The sequence below is a fragment of the Phasianus colchicus genome, chromosome 2 (genome assembly GCF_987193195.1).
Source record: "Phasianus colchicus chromosome 2, bPhaCol1.hap1.1, whole genome shotgun sequence".
Lineage (NCBI taxonomy): Eukaryota > Metazoa > Chordata > Aves > Galliformes > Phasianidae > Phasianus > Phasianus colchicus.
In genome coordinates, this window is record NC_143437.1 from 15,391,075 (window position 1) to 15,406,620 (window position 15,546).

Sequence of the window (15,546 nt, forward strand, 5' to 3'; positions counted from 1 at the left end):
TAAATCCTTAATTTGATTTATTTAAGGTCATTTGTACATACGAGCTACATCTCCAAAATCTACTTTATTCTACAAGACAGCTTCCCTACAGTTAGTGAAACCCTTGCCTAGAATGGTTGCTTTACATAACTGATATATTAAAACATGGAATGCTTGTAGAGTTGTGGCACTGTATGACATCTACACGGGACTTCCTTCAAAAGCTACGACTAGGGAGCCTCCTAGCTTCTCAGCAATACAAGCTCGATTGAGGTCCTCTGGCCCATTTGCTTGGCATTCATGCTTTATGCCTAAAAAAAAGATGCAAAACACTCAATAATGCAGTATTTCAATATGCTAGTAATCAACCAGAGAAGCACAGTTAGTAGTAATATTAGAAGAGGTAGTCTGGTCACTCAAGCTGAAGTCCCACCTTCAGTGAGGAAAACTAAGGAATTTGGGTTTATTCCCCCCCCCCCCCCATACTGATATATCAAAGGAGACATCTGGCTACACATCACAAATCAACACATGTATCATGGAAAAGCTTTTCACTACTGTCAGTGCTCAGACTGTCAGCTTCTCATGGCAAATCAACCTGCAAGTGAAACACTCCCATTTCTACTGTTACCCTGAATATGTCAACTGAGGGAGCTGCTGCAATGCAAGCACTGGAGACAGCTGACAATCAAAGTGGGACATACTGTAGAGACTTAGCTGGTACACAGAATTAAGAGTGGTTTCTGTTCTGGAGATAAGGGAGCCAGACCCAGCTCTGCCTTATGTTGAGAAAAGTAGAGAAAGCAGTGTTTCTTCTTCAGCTCTCACATGTGCAGCACAGTACATTATCCCTGACCAGCTCCAATTCATTGGTGAGCTGTACTGTGAAGAATGGCACTGCTGTGCACCGCTCCCATCAGTACTACTCATGGGAGAACAGTGCAGAACTCCAGACCAGCGTGGCACTAAGAGCTGAAGGGGGCACTGCTACCAGGCTGGGAGCCATCACAATCATTTACTTAGAACAAACTTTCAGAACGCTGCAGCAAGGGTAACTCTTTGGTCATTGGTGCCTGACAGGATGAACATCACTTTGCTTCTCCACTCAGAGATGCAATGCCTTTGAAATGAGTAATCACAATTGCATCTCGAAATCAAGCCAATCATTTACTAGTACAGCACAGTTACGGTTACTTGATTCTGCAGTTCAATAGATACAGGGCTGAAGGTCCTCTGCCACAGAGACAGTGCGACACAAAATACAGGTTACTGTTAACAAGAATGTGATGTCTATAGGCTGCATGGTGTAAACAAGTTACTCTGTATGGTAGTTACTCTTGTACACTGCCAAGCCTGCTTCAGTTCTGAGCACAGTTCTAGTGCCTCTAGAGCCTGGAGTCAGACATTTTAAGTTTGGCTTCAGCCAGAGCTTTTTAGCTCTGTCACAGGGCATTTCACCTAGTAAAATTCTCATCTCACTAGCATCTCAAAAAAAAAAAAAGCCAATTAGCAAAAGGTTAAGTCTTGCAGTGTGTTTCAGATGGCATCTAGGAGTGTTAGCTGCACTACATACCTTGGAACTTCTTTTTGATTGCATCCTTGGAGCTTGCATAGATCATCTTACTTTTGAGAGGTGCTTGTTCTGGTGCCCTAATGGAATACAGGAAGATAGTGCAATTAGCAGCATTTGTTATCCAGCAACAAGACAAACAGCATCCCACTGATTATAAACAAAGGAAATTCTAATGGCTCATAATACAAGTACCATGCTGTCCAGCACATTTTAAGCCTTCCATAGACAAAACAAATGCTCATAGACCTCAGCACAGCTTGGGCCTCATGCTAGGAACAGGCAAGTTGTGAAGAGTGCTTACCACAAGAAGAACATCAGCTCTTCTTTTTTGGATTCCTTGGTCTCGAAACTTGCATCATACAAGGCATAACGGCAATCCTTCTCGGGAAGCATCTGCACAAAGTGCTTGAAAGGGTCAGTAACCGTCACACCAACATCTCCCACTAGAATCTCTTTGCCTTCTTCCACGATAATGCACTTTTTGTCTGGACTGAGGCAGAAGATGACAGCCTTCTTCCTCTTCTTCACTTCCTCAGGCGTAGAGCATTTCCGCACTTTCATGTCATAGAAGATACGGCAAACCTCATCGGCAACTTGTACTCCAGATGCCTGCAAAGATGAGAACAAAGACCCTTAGGGTTACCACTGAGTATACTCTCAACTACATTACTGTGCTGCCTTCAAACTGAGGCTAGAAGACAAGCAATACAGCCTCAGAGTCTAGACAGGAGAGCTGCAGGCCCTTCTCAAGTAAAGAATCTGGAGCTTCAATGCCGCCTACAGTAAGTTGCCAAACCAAAACTATTCTGAACAAGGCACAATCCTACTTAGATTGGAACAGTGTTGTTAGGGTAGTTTCACATTTATGTCCACCCCTTGTCCTCTGAGATTCAGTTGTGGCAAATCCTTCGACATTACAGCAGCTTGGCTTCATTAGCATTTCGGGACAGGCAGACAACTAAATTAACTAGGGTCACTTCTGTTCAGTCTCCTGGCCACTTCCAGCCTATTTGCTATCAGCTTTAGGAACAGAGGTACAACACTGTCAAACCTACATTTATCAAATCGGTTTGGTTTAGAAGTCAGGAGAGATACAGTGGGGGCACTGGAATACATGAACAATCTGAAGGTGTTCTCAATTCAGTGTTTTAAAGGCAGAGCTTGTAAGTCCGACTGTAAAGATTCTCAGCTTCCCAGCAGTTCCTCGTCCAGTTTTTAAAACAAGCTGCCTTTAAAAGGATTTCTTCACCCCATCCCATCTTCCCCCCCTCCTAGAAGCTTGGTGAGAAATTCTGGTTACTTAGCAGTAACAGACAGTATTTATATCTGAGTTTTACACTCAGAACAAAATGAAGTTTGAGAGGTTAAAGACAGCTCTACAATAGAGAACACTGCAAATCCAGGGAGTCACACTGTAGGAAAAACATCATGGTCAGAGCAGTAAACAGCAAATCAAAGCCTGTCCAACACCCATTCTGCTCAAACTGCAACATGCCATGTAAACAGTGAGATTCCTTCCTAATATTGCCTCTCCCCCTGCTGCTTTTGGGGCTTCCAAAAGCAACCTTCTCCTCAGATACAGTAAGTCACGTACTAGAAGGAAAGTCACCCTCCTCCCTCTGTGTAAACTGCTACACGTCATCATTTTGAGCACAGTCAGCACTGCTGTGCAGGCAGGTACAGCATCATGTGAGACGTACCAACTGAAAAAGACTGAAGGTTGTTCCTCGTTTTGGTTTCCCTTCAGCTCAGCCCACAAAAGTGTGCCCGATGGATTCATTTTGTGGGGGGGAGGGAGAGGAAGACACCAAATCACAGCGCTCTCTCAAGGTATAAGCAAATAGCAGAGTTCAGCTGGAATGCCAGGGAAATCAGTGGTGAAGGTCAACTGCATAACGCTAACTTTCCTGTCCTTAAGAGTCATTATGGATTGGACAGCCACTACTTAACATATATATTCTTTTCAAAGCCCCGACCAATGCACATGTCATTTTTTTCCTCTTTTTATCCCCATCACAGAGATCTGGATGCCAATGCTATATAGCTATCAATCTGACATGGAAGCTTTCCTCCAGCACAGAGAACAGTGCTCCTTAGGAGCTTACTCAAACAGAAATGGACCCTCAGAATTTACAATGCACAGATTGTCTGTTTGGGGTAATCTACCTCAAATCCCTTGCATTTGCTCTGGGAGAGGAGCAGGCCTACCAAACAGGAGGAAGTCACTGTGCCTCAGCTGCCTGGCAGGCAGCCACCCTTTTGCATGTCTCCAGCAGCATAAGGAAAGTAAGCAGAGAAAGCTTATTCCACGATAAATACAAGCAGAAGTGCAAACATCGGTGCAAACTGACGCATTCCTACATAACCTCCTTCATACAATGGACTGTACCTCTGTGAGAGCGTGGCTGGGAACTAATGAGAAATAAACGTCTTTCTTCCTGTCTCTGCATCACTGTGCTTGGTGCAGGCAAGACCTCTCTGGGAGGACCGGAAATAATGCACGGCTGCCCTAATAATGCAAACAGCAATTGGAACTACTGCATCATTCACTACTATTAGCTGGGCTAATCCACTGCGAACTCCAGACAGCCATTTTTTCCTCTCCTATGAGATTTGTCTTTCAAGCTAATGGTACCTCAGCAGCTGACGAGATTTAAGTCTCACCTTTTAAACCTGCAAAAAGTTTAGGAGTTTACACAGAAGATGCACAAAGTCTGACCCAGCGCAGACTAGTAATACCATAAAAGGAGTTGATATCAACCATCTCCACCTTTATCAACTCTTGATCTTTGCTCTAAGATCACTAGTCCCTCTGCATTGACTCCTGTTACCAAGAAGTTAACTCTGGAAGAAGGCATTACTACTCAGCAGAGCCAGAAGAAAGCATCAGCAATGGAGCTGCAAGTACATGCAAACTGTGCAGCTAAGAGCAGATGCACAGCCAAAAACATTTCTCCAAGCTGGGAGACAAGTTATTTCCTTATAAAGGAATTGAACACGGCTGGCAAGTTGCTTCAGATTCCAAAAATGTTGAGAGTATTCAGTCTGGAAACTCAAATTCACTGTTAATCTGCAGCTGACCACTGGGACTGACCAGAGGCTGAAGGGGCAACAATAAGAACTGGATTTTTTTTTTTCTTAACTTTCCAAAGTAAAGTGTTATTAGCTGGTGCAACTCTTCTTCATAACTATTATAGAACCTCTCAATCCATTCACATGTTGATACCAGCAGATGTTGATCTGCTAGGGACAGCATAGATTCCTTCACTCTGAGAAAACACTATAGCTGTGTCACAGCATTGGATTGAAATGAACCCATGAAATCCCATGCTTCCAAGAAGGCAGCATACTCCTGCACCAAAAGGACTCCCTCTCCAGCTCCAGGCTTGTACCAGTTATGATGGCTTCTCTAAACATACCTAAAAAGGAAAAACCTCAACCCTAGGTAGCTTTTGCTGTAACTTGGCCACGGCCATTCAGGGTAGGGCAGCAAGAGGATGACTGTGAAAGCCACTGGAACATAGAGAAATGCCACACTCCTAAGTACATGTTCACAAGTGGTAATTTAACAATGTCTCTGCTGACTTGTCCTGAAAAACAGCTGCTGAGAAGCCTCCACCTGCCAGTAATGACAGAAAAAGCATTTATTTGTTAGCTTGGATTCTCCCTGGCCCAGTATTACACCGCTCAGAGGATTCAATACAGCACATTCATTATTTTTTCAGGCACAGTGGCCAGAATGCTGCATAGCTTTCTTCTGTTCCTTTTTCAATAGGAAAGCAATTATCCAACTCAGGACAACATACATGGGTGGCTGAGCAGCATGCATGGCAGGTACTGGTGGGACACAAGGCCCATCAGCTGGCTGCATTTTATAGCATAGGACAGAGCAACCCCTGAATATATGCAACAATAATTAAAAACCATTCTCAGGACATAAGAGGCAGGCAAATAGCCAGATTGTTCCCATGGGTGTGAGGGCCAGCTAACCTCATCAAGGCAACAACAAGGAGGCAAGCCACCTCGTTATCAGATGGAAAAAACGATGACAGGGCTGCATATTCTTGCCTGCACATCTCCCTAAATGTGCAAATTTCCCCCAAGGGATTTAGCAAAAAATGAGTTCTCCCCCCATACTTCCATGCAACTATGGCCAAAGCAGCATGCCTTGTGGGCTGCGCCTCCGCCTACGTTACTCCACAGCCCTCACACCAGTACCCCATTGTATTTTCATATAGACTGCTGTAGGCACATGAGGTAATGGTTGCATTAAATGCCTTGTCAGCATGCACTGCAGTAACACAGCAGCTCTTATTCCCTTCACAAAGCCATCGTTCCTGCCTCAAGTGCAAAGCACTGCAGAAGCCCTGTGAGAGCAGAATGCTGTCCCCAAATAGCACAGCTGAAGAGAGAGCCTTCTGTCTCACAGGCCTCGGACTGCAAAGGCTGGCTCCAGCTGGCTCCGCTAACAGCTTCCAATAGCTTGCCTTCATCACAAAGTACTCTGCAGCTGGAATTTCATCTGAATAGGGTGATAAAATGGAAGGGTAAGGCTAAAGAATAATCCAAAATTTTCCTCCAAGAAATCCCTGTGTACAGAAAGATTTCAAGCGAAACGCCTATCAGATCCTCAACAGATTGATTTGCAGCAAGCCCGCATAGAAATATATCTCCAATGCAATTTGCATTGGATTTTATTAGAGATTGTTGTGATCTTCTCTGATTATTTAAAATACTTCACCTAGAACTTTTTGCTCCTACATCAGCAGTAAGACAGACAGCTTTAATGACTTAGTTTGTCTCACAAGGAGCTTGGCAGATTAAACCTGTTTTTAAGTGCACACCAATTTTATGCTGCAGACTTTCTTTGTAGTGTTTCTGTAGATAACAGCTCAGGCATTTCAAGAAACCAGTTCTTGCCTCTTTTTGTCTGGGAACCATGTGCACACGTTGTATACATCAGCATGGACTATCCACAGCTACTCAAGTGGAAACTTTTCCCTCTTGGAAAAGCACCATCAATTTTTCCAGAATTGATACCAAGAACATACTGAAGCACGCCAGGTTTAATTGCAAAGGCAGAGATCTGAGAACACTGTGTGCCCATGTTTACCAGTCACATCACTGCCACATATTTGGTTCTGGGTTTCTTGAGCAAGCATCTCATTTCCCCCAGTCCTGGCATACCATTCCTCCCAGCCACCTTCCCCTTCCACTCCAGAACTGTTTGTGCGGCTGTGTGGCACTTTCATCTGACTCACCAATGTGTCACAGCACAAGTTTTCAGTTAGAACCATTATCACCTGACTGTTCCAGGACAGGAGACTCTGCAAAGCCATTCCTTACACTGCCACGCAGCATCATGGGATGGTGCCAGGGCTGAGACCTGAAGGGAGAACTAAGCTCAGCTAGCACCGAGCAGGCAGAGAGGCTCATGCAGCCTGCTGGGAGAACATCAATTCCACAGCAGGCTTGAAAAGGTGTCAGCTAAGTCTGCCAGCTGTGGTCAGCAAGATGCCTGAAAACATGGGTGGTTACAGACATATGGGTCTTGAATGCTGCTTTGCTTCTCATCTGTTAGCAGGGCACTCAAGAAAGCCTATTTGATACTAGCACTTCTGCTTTCCAGAGTAGGGAAGGAGGCAACATGTGAAGCAGCTGCTGCGACTTCACCCTGCAGACCAGGCCAGCATAACCATAGCAGAGCCCTCCCAAGTCCAAAGCTGGCCTGCTTCCCCCACTAAGAGCAGCTAGACAGACACCCACACTTACACAAGGCAGTTGACGCATCTGAAAAACTCCAAAGCTTTGGTTCAGATCTGAAGCATGATAGGAAACATAACTGCCTTTTTATTTTTACTGCTGTTGTGTAAGAGGCCATTATTTACACACCATAAACCAGCAAGAACAGTGCTATTTGCATGCCACTTGTAGGCAGATCTTGCCAGCCTGACTCAAGGTTGTTTTTTTTTTTTTTTGCATTACGTGATCTCTCTTTTGAGGGGAGGACATGGGAAAGGCTTTTCTTCCTTCTTCCTGACAAAAAGAAAAGTTCCAACTAGACATAGAAAGACAAGAAAAAGCATCTTCTGCATTCTTGAAGGTTACTTCGTCACCTTTCAGCCAAAGGAAATCACCACCTTCTCCCAGCCACCATGAAATTCGCTCCTGGTAATTACCCAGGCAGGCAGAACAGGCAATCCCCACTGAGAAAGGCAATCCCAGCCATGCTTTTGAAAGAACAGGAAGCACAGCAGCCACTAGGGGGGCAGAAATTTTGAGAAGTGCCCATTCCTGTGTTGAAACACATGTTTCTAAGGTAATGCGGGTCTAAGCTGGAATGCAACAAGACTCCTGCAGGAAAGCAAAGCTTCTTAAGAACACATTCAGCACAAAATCAGATCTTATGAGCCAAATGTCTGCAGGAATGTTCATGGGGGCCCCCCACAACCCTATGGCTATGTAACACTCATCCTTAAAAAGAGCTTTTGAAGGTCTTCCCCAGACAACTCAGACACTTGCTAACAAGTTATCTGTCCTGGAGATGGCTGAGTGTTGGGCAAGCATGAAGCCCCCAAGCAGCTCTAGATAAAGACTGCCTGCCCATAGCTCTCTCATATGAGATACCTGGGTCAACCCTTGCTCCCTGCAGGGACCAGTAATACCCCAGCAGCATGAGTAGAAACACGCCAGGCACCCACCCAACCAAGCGTAGGGAGGCTGTCTTCTTGTCCATGAGGCACACAGACCTCTTAGTTACACAGATTCGGGAATACTATTGACTAACAAGCAAGGAAAATAATTTGCACGGTCCTCTGAGGACTGTGGAACCATTTAATCCAGTACCAAAGAAATTAAGCCTTACAGCAAGACATGTAAAAGCAGGAATTCCAATGCTCTTTTGATACCCAGTGATGCCCTCCTGCTGGCATTGCTGTACTCTGGCAAAAGGCCTACGCTGCCTAAAAGCAAGTTCATTTGCTGCAACAAGCAAGCATCTAAAAGCAAATAAAAAGGAACAAAAAACCTAAAGCTTGTTCCAAAAAGGTGATAGCTATGAGAAATACGTGTTTCGGCCAACTTGGGAACTGCCTGCTTCTGAAGCAAGAGGAAGCCTGGCACACGGAGCAAGTCATTTTAAACTAGGTTTGCGTACTGCAGAGGTAGCAGCTGGCTTGTTGAGACAAGCCTACTTTAAAACAGGAGCTGCAGGTCTCGTCAGACCTTCGGCAGCTCGCTCTGCACCTCTCCTGGCTGTGCCTCGTGCTGAGGGCTGGCCGCAGCGCTCCAGCTGCTTCGTGGGAAGCGAGATGAGCAGCACCTCCTGCGTGCAGGGCCTGTGTCGAACGGGAGCTCATTTATCAGACATCCCCTGCGTCCGAGAAGGCAACGATAAGCGCGGGGCGGGCTGCTGTAAGGCAAAGCGCAAGAAACGAGGCGTGTGGAAACACTCGTTCGTTGTGAGAGGAGCGTCCGTGCGCGATGTAAGCAAAACCGGGGCGAAAGTGAGAGAATTCAAGGGAACTGTCAGCCGGTGCTGCACAACGCGGCCCGGCTCACACAGCGCAGAGCCGCCGCGAGGCGCCCGGCCCCGCGCTGCCGGCCGAAGGAGCACCGCGCTCCCGCACGCGTCTCCGCGGCTCGGGCGGTAGAACCACCCCCACCTCCCTTCCTTTTGTTCCCCACCGGGCCCGTGCCGAACGGAGCCACCGCCCCGCTCCGGCGGAGCCGCGGCCCGCCCTCCCGCCGCCGCTTTCTAGGCCAGGCCCGACCCCCCGCGCTGCGGGAAGATGGCTCCCGCCCCGCGGCCGGATGCGGCCCCGCGCTTCCTGCCGCCCGCCCCGCCGAGGCCGTGAGGGGGCGCCGCCTCCCCTCCCCCCTCGCAGCCCCTCCCCCACGTGGCCGCGCCCTGCGGCACGGGGAAGGAGCGCGCATCGCTCCCCCCCACGCCTCGCGCGCGCGCCCTGCCCGCCGTGCCCTCCTTCCCCCCATCCCCCCAATGGCCGCGCTGCCCCTCGCGCCCGCGTGCGGCGCGGAGCGCACCACCGCTCTGTGCGGGGGAGAGAGGGGGGGCTGGTGGGGCGCGCGAGGAGGAGAGGGCGGGCCCGTCGCCTCGAAAGGAGGGGGGCCGCGCCCCACCGCCTCATGGCGGGGTTGGGGGGGAAGGAAAGGGAGAGGGATGAAGCGCGGCGCGGCCGCCTCCAGCCCGGAGGCCCGCCGGCTGCGGGAACGGCTGCGCGACGGCATCGCGGCGGCGCTGGATGCCGAGGCTCCAGCCGCCCCTCGCCGCCCCCCCACAGCTCCCCGCACGGATGAGGGCGGTGGGGGAGCCGCGTTCCCGCTCGCAGCTCCCGGCTCCTACCATGGTGTCGGCGGAGCGGCGGCTGCTTCCCTCGGGTGTTGGGCGCGGCGCGGGCTCCGGCGGCAGGAAGGGAAGCGGCGAGGGCGCGAGCCGAGCGGAAACGCTGCCGACGTCACGGCCGCCGTGCCCGGCGGAGGAAGCGGTTGTTATGGTGGGACCCTGCGTGGCAACGCCCCAGCCCGCTCCCCTTCCCAGCCTCGCGCATGCGAGCAGCCGCAAACACCGCCCACACACCGCCCGCAGAGGGGGGGGCGCTCCTTTCGCTCGCCTGCCCGAGGGGGGGGCTGGGCTGTCCAATCGGAGGGCGAGCCGCAGAGTGATTGATGGCCGCCGCGTGCCGGCCGGCCAATGGCGGCGGGCGATATGCGAGGGGGGCGGGATTACCTGCCCCAAGGTGTGCGCGGGGGGGGCCGAGGGGAGCTGTAACGGGGGCGGCGGGGGCGAAAGGGCTGGGGGTGGTCGTGAGGGAAGCGGCGGTTGTGTGGAGAGCGGGCGGGGAAGCTGCGAGGAAGGCGGCGTGAACGAGGCCGAGGGGAGGGGATAGGCAGTGCAGCCGAGGAGGAGGAAGTATGGTGCTTTTTTTTTTTTTTTTTTTTTTTGAGCGTTTTTTAATACCTACTTTGGTGCGATCTCAGTCGGCCACTGCTGATTGGCTGCCGCTGTCGTTCTCGCGGAGGGCTGGGGAAATCCCGCGAGAGGAGCGGCGCGCCGGGCCGGGGGCGCGGGCACTACGCGTCCGTCTCGCAGACAAAGCGGCGCTGCGGGCGTGGGGCCGCGCTGTGCTGTAGGGCTGCTAGGCGATACGCTGCGGAGATACCGTTTTTGTCATGATTCTGGGCAGTCGGGGTTCTTGTAATCAGGCTGAGCTGCTTACAGGAGCGCCTTCTACGTTAAAAAATAGTGGAGATGGGCGTGTTTCGTTGCAGGATGCTGACTGCAGTACTCCAGCTAGCATGGCCGTGCACTGATAGGCAGTGCCCAGCACCACGCCGATCTGTTGTGTCTCCGTGCCAGCAGAAAACAAAGCGAGGCTTGATGGTGTGTTTTCTGGGCTGAGCTACAAGGCAGCACGATTTTTCCGAGGTTACAGCTATTTTTCCAATCTTACAGCTAGCATAAAGCACCAGTAATAAAGATAGAAGGTATACCTTGTGCTTCCATCCACATCGCTGTTCTACTACAGTGTGACATCCTGTTTTCTCCCTTAGCAGCTTCCCTTTTTAGATGCTGTCAGACCTGTTCACATGAGATACGGGTTGCTGGGTGGTCGCATACTGAAGGTGGGTGTGTTGAAAAAGCAGTCCTGTTCCAGCAGGCTCTGCCAGGGGTCCCTTTGGCCACAGCATTTGCTCCAGATGGGCTGAAATGAAGTGGCACTGGTGAACAGTTTGCTAGGAGTGGGTGGGTTGTTCCTCTTAGTGCTTTTTTTTTTTTTTTTTTTTTTTTAATGTGTTTAATCAAAGAATGGGAGGGAAAATGATAGAATTATAGAATTGTTATGGTTGGAAAAGACCTTCAATATCATCACGTCCAGCCATCAAAGCGTCACCACCATGCCCACTAACTCATGTCCCTGTGTGCCACATCTACACCTTTCTTGAACACCCCCACACTGCTGGAGCCTTTGCATGGACTGTAGCACGTAACCTGGGCAGCTGTGCTTCTTGCTTTTAATTGCTGTGGGTAATTTGTCTGTCACTGTTCTGAGCTTGCTCTTAATGACTTGGTTTCACTAGAAGAGAGAAGGGTGCAGAAATAAGGCGTCCTGGGGAGAAGGGGAAGGGATGATGTAAGGCCATGAGAACAGGGCTAGGGCTGTTTCACGTTATATACTTACAAGGGAAAATGAATTGAAACTGAGCTGTTGGCTCAGCCTGTTTCAATAGGACTTGTGTTTCTGGGCACACTGCAATGCGTCAAGAAGGTATCTTAACAAGTTAAAGGAAACTCAACATGAAGGAGTTTGAGCAAGGACTCTCACTTGTTTCTGTCTAATGTGAAAGATGTGCTTGCTCTGGGAAGGACACATTACTAAGAACCATGATGGCTTTCTGAAAGACTTTACCAAAGACTCTTTATCAAAAGACAGGCCAGCATAGCCTGGGGAGGCACAGCGCCTGTGGCTGTGGTGCCCTGAAGAAGCCAAGGGGCACTGGCAGCTGCCTAGCTTGTGGTGGGACCTGAGCTCTGCGGGCTCTACCTGCAGTACCAGCACAGGCACAGAGAGCTCTGGCTATGCGCTGGGAGCTGTGTGCCATTGGCTGTTGATGAGCGGCAACACTGTTTGAGTTTGTTATGGTTTGGGAACCCCTGCTCCATGGAAATCCTGTGCTGCTTTTCCTGTAGGTGACAGGGAGTCTGTTTTTCCAGTCCTGAGCAGCCTGTTCCTCACAGGCTTTGAACTAAAGTTGTCTTCTGGCTGCCTGAGCCAAGGAGGAGCTCCCTGTTTTGAAGTGAGCGACAGGGAATTTTGGTGCTTCTTTTTTACTTCCTCTTATCATCAGTCCTGCCTTCTGATGGAACGGGGACCTGGGACAACGATGAGGAAGTTGTGTCCTGTTGTGGCTTATTGCCACACCAACACCAACCCCCTGTGGCTTGCTGCTCTGCTAATGCCTCTTACAGCCAGCTGCTGTGATGGCATACGAGCGAGCAGGGCTTCCATTTGCTGAGACTTTCCCCTTTGGCCCTACGATGTAAGTGCAATGTGAAGTTATTAAGAAGAAAGAAATGAACACTGCTGATAGCTACAACTGCACTCTGGAAATGCAGGTTTTCATAAAAATAAACTTGTGTCTTTCAGGCACTGAATAAGCTTTGTCCTTTTTTCTGTGGTGTTAGTGCTATGAATAAGCCAGGCTGAAAGCTGAAGCTGGATGTTCAGACAAACCGCCTCAAAAGGTGAATACCCTCTGAATTCCCCTCCTTCTCTTATGGCAAACTGCATTTGCAATTTACCTGAAACTTCCTTCCAAAAAATCCACCCCTCTCCCCATGAGCAAGCCTGAGAAGTTTCAGCAATGCTATTGCTGTTGGTTACTGCCTTCTTCCTTGGCTCCAGTCTAAAACACCTGCATGAGCTGCAGCCATCCACTTTCTGTTCAGTGAAGGACTGCTTCCAACCCTACCATGATCAATGTAAATGGTTGCCCACGCATCTACAGGAGTCTGACATGATCAATACTATCTCCATCTTACTGTCTTGCTAGCATCTGAGATGGTGACTACTTGCTTACTTTGTATGCCTCAGCTATGTGTACTCCCCGTCTCCAAGCTACTGACTCATTTCCTCCTCTGAAACCTTCCTTTTTTAGCCTTTCGCTCTCAAGTATTTGGTGGCTGTTTCGAGCTGCCTGTTCCATGCCTTACTTAGGCAAACCTCTACATGGCAGCCCTGCAAACCTTGCTTTTTGTAACGCAGAGATCAGTTTTTTTTCTCCCAATACTCTCAGTTCAGTGAGGCAGTTTGAGCTACTCTTAGGCAATTTGCTTCTTTGCTGTTGGAAATCGGAGGCGTACAATTGGCAAAGCAGCTGGTGAGCTGAGGCTGCTGCTGCTTATGCTAATTACTATTGTCTCATTCTTAGCCCCCTGCTTCCCCATCTGTCTGTCCCCACCTGCTGCCTTTTCTTACCTTTTTGCCCTGCTCCCTCAGTTCACCACTCTTCCAGCGGCTATCGTGGAGACACCTCTTGGTTTGGACAGCCCTCCTGGTGGGCAGGGTCAGGCCCTGCATTTATGTGCTCTCAGGAAGCAAAGAAACAGGGTGGTCCCGTTTGTACGAGGTGGGGGCTGTGAGTTCTGCTCGTGCCTGATGGATGCTGCTGTAACCAAATTTGCTCTGCCTGAAATTCAGTAGTCCATTTTTTTCATAGGGTTTATGGAATATTGGCTCTGTGCTCTTGGCATCGCAGGGCTCAGCAAAGATAATTTTAGACAGGAACAGAAAGTCTCTGTAAACCTTACAGTCATAGATCTTTTGCTGGCAGAAATAAAGCAGGGAGAAACCCACTGCAGCGCATTGCTGAAACACTGAGCTTAGTAGATGCATTGGAATCAAAATGTATGGGGAAATTTCAGGGGAGGAGGTGCTCCTAAAGGTGTTTTCCAAAAGTGCTGCTATGCTCTGGTACTTTTCTGAGGAGGTGAGGAGGTGATGATGCACAGCCAGCAGTGTGCAGGAGCCTGGAGTCCAGCCCAAGCCCCTGCCCTGGTCTCCGGGGTGAGGCTAGCAAGCTTTCTTACTTCTTGTTTTCCCATCTGTGAAGTGCTGGTGTTCCTCTAAGTCAATGTGAGATATAGTGGAAATCAGAGCTGCATATTGATTATTTTTACAGTAATTAAAAGGCTGTCACAAGTTACTACAGATAAATGCCAGAACTTGTATTAATTTTTAATTTGCTCTCGAGTTCCACAATTGCTGCGGGATGCAGTCCTTTTAATTTCCATAGGGTAGAAAATGCAGGCTATGAACGATTGGAGCAGAATCTGACCCTGCTTACTGCTCTGAATCCTGGCCAGTTTTATCAACCTCAGCAGAAGCACTCTGGATCGAGTGTGATGGGGAAGGTGTTCGGCTCCTTCATTACCACTCAGTGGCATTCTCGCCACCAGAAGAACAAAGGAGGGAATAAAATGAGAAGGCAGCTTGGGAATAGAACAGCCCTGTGTTAATTTAAAAATGCAAGAATGTCACCAAGCTACTGTCCTACCTGGCTTATTTATTTCTTTTTTTCTGTTGTTGCCAACAGAGTACCTGTGTACGATGAGAATGAAACAAATCCTGCCCCCCCGAATCACTTTAAAGACTAACCACCGCTCCAGTCTCGTTTAAATAATCAAAATAGCAACAAGCAAAACTTAAAACGATGCATTGGCCATGCGCAGGCATGAACTGCATGTTAAATTCCCTTCTGTCTGAGATGCGGAGTGCATGTTAAGTACGCTGAGGCCTTGAACTGTTCTTAGCCAGTGGGTAAAGGTCTAAGCAAAATCTCTGGCTGTACTATCTGAATGATTTGCTGTGCTGAGTGTGGTTATGCTCCTGAGCTTTTGCTGTGACACAGGGCTGTGTTCGTCACCAATTTTATAGAGGGGCAGGGCTCCCAGCCTCAGGCAGGAAATCCGTGGTGAGGCTGATGCGGCCTTCGTTGCCATTTATGGGGTAACACCCTAACCTTTAGGTCATTTCTTCTCTGAGCATGTAAGGTAGTAATATTGTTGAAAGCAGCATGGTTGCAAGAGTTTCTTAGAGAATAAGCACTTGTGGCTTATGTGGGCTTTGTTCCAGCGTGGAGGTGGTTGCCACTGACATCTCTCAGCAGTGTCATTAATACATATATTTTTTCCTGACTTAATTAACTCCTACTACTGTCATACTGCAACCCAGGAAGAAAGTTGTTGCAGTAGGTTGTTTTTGATAGGCTTTGTACTTGGCTGCATCAGAATAATGACAAAACCTCTTGGCGGTGTGTTTCATCTGCAGAACAGCTGTTTCTTCTGACTTGTGAACTTCATCTTGTTTGTGTTCCTTGGGGCTGAGGCCACTTGTTGAACCTGTCTGGGAATGGGGGGAACTTAGGGTTGGTTAAAACCATGAGTTCATTATCAGAAGGGTTTCTGAGTGTAAGAT

General features: G+C 48.9%; 1 protein-coding gene across 1 annotated transcript; it reads right to left on the reverse strand.

The window, feature by feature from the left end:
- On the reverse strand, nt 1-10,123 carry DSTN (destrin, actin depolymerizing factor). The gene is made up of 4 exons (XM_031597588.2): nt 9,915-10,123; nt 1,854-2,161; nt 1,553-1,629; nt 1-290 (listed from the first exon to the last, which is right to left on the reverse strand). Exons 1-4 carry the CDS (start codon nt 9,915-9,917, stop codon nt 181-183), a joined length of 498 nt encoding a protein of 165 aa, XP_031453448.1. The 5' UTR covers nt 9,918-10,123; the 3' UTR covers nt 1-180.
- Between the last annotated feature and the right edge of the window lie 5,423 nt (nt 10,124-15,546).

Coding starts and splice junctions, on each gene's coding strand:
- DSTN (XM_031597588.2), bottom strand. Junction 1,630..1,853: donor GAGCTGATGTTCTTCTTGTG/GTAAGCACTCTT, acceptor GTATTCCATTAG/GGCACCAGAACAAGCACCTC. Junction 291..1,552: donor AATCAAAAAGAAGTTCCAAG/GTATGTAGTGCA, acceptor TCTTTTTTTTAG/GCATAAAGCATGAATGCCAA.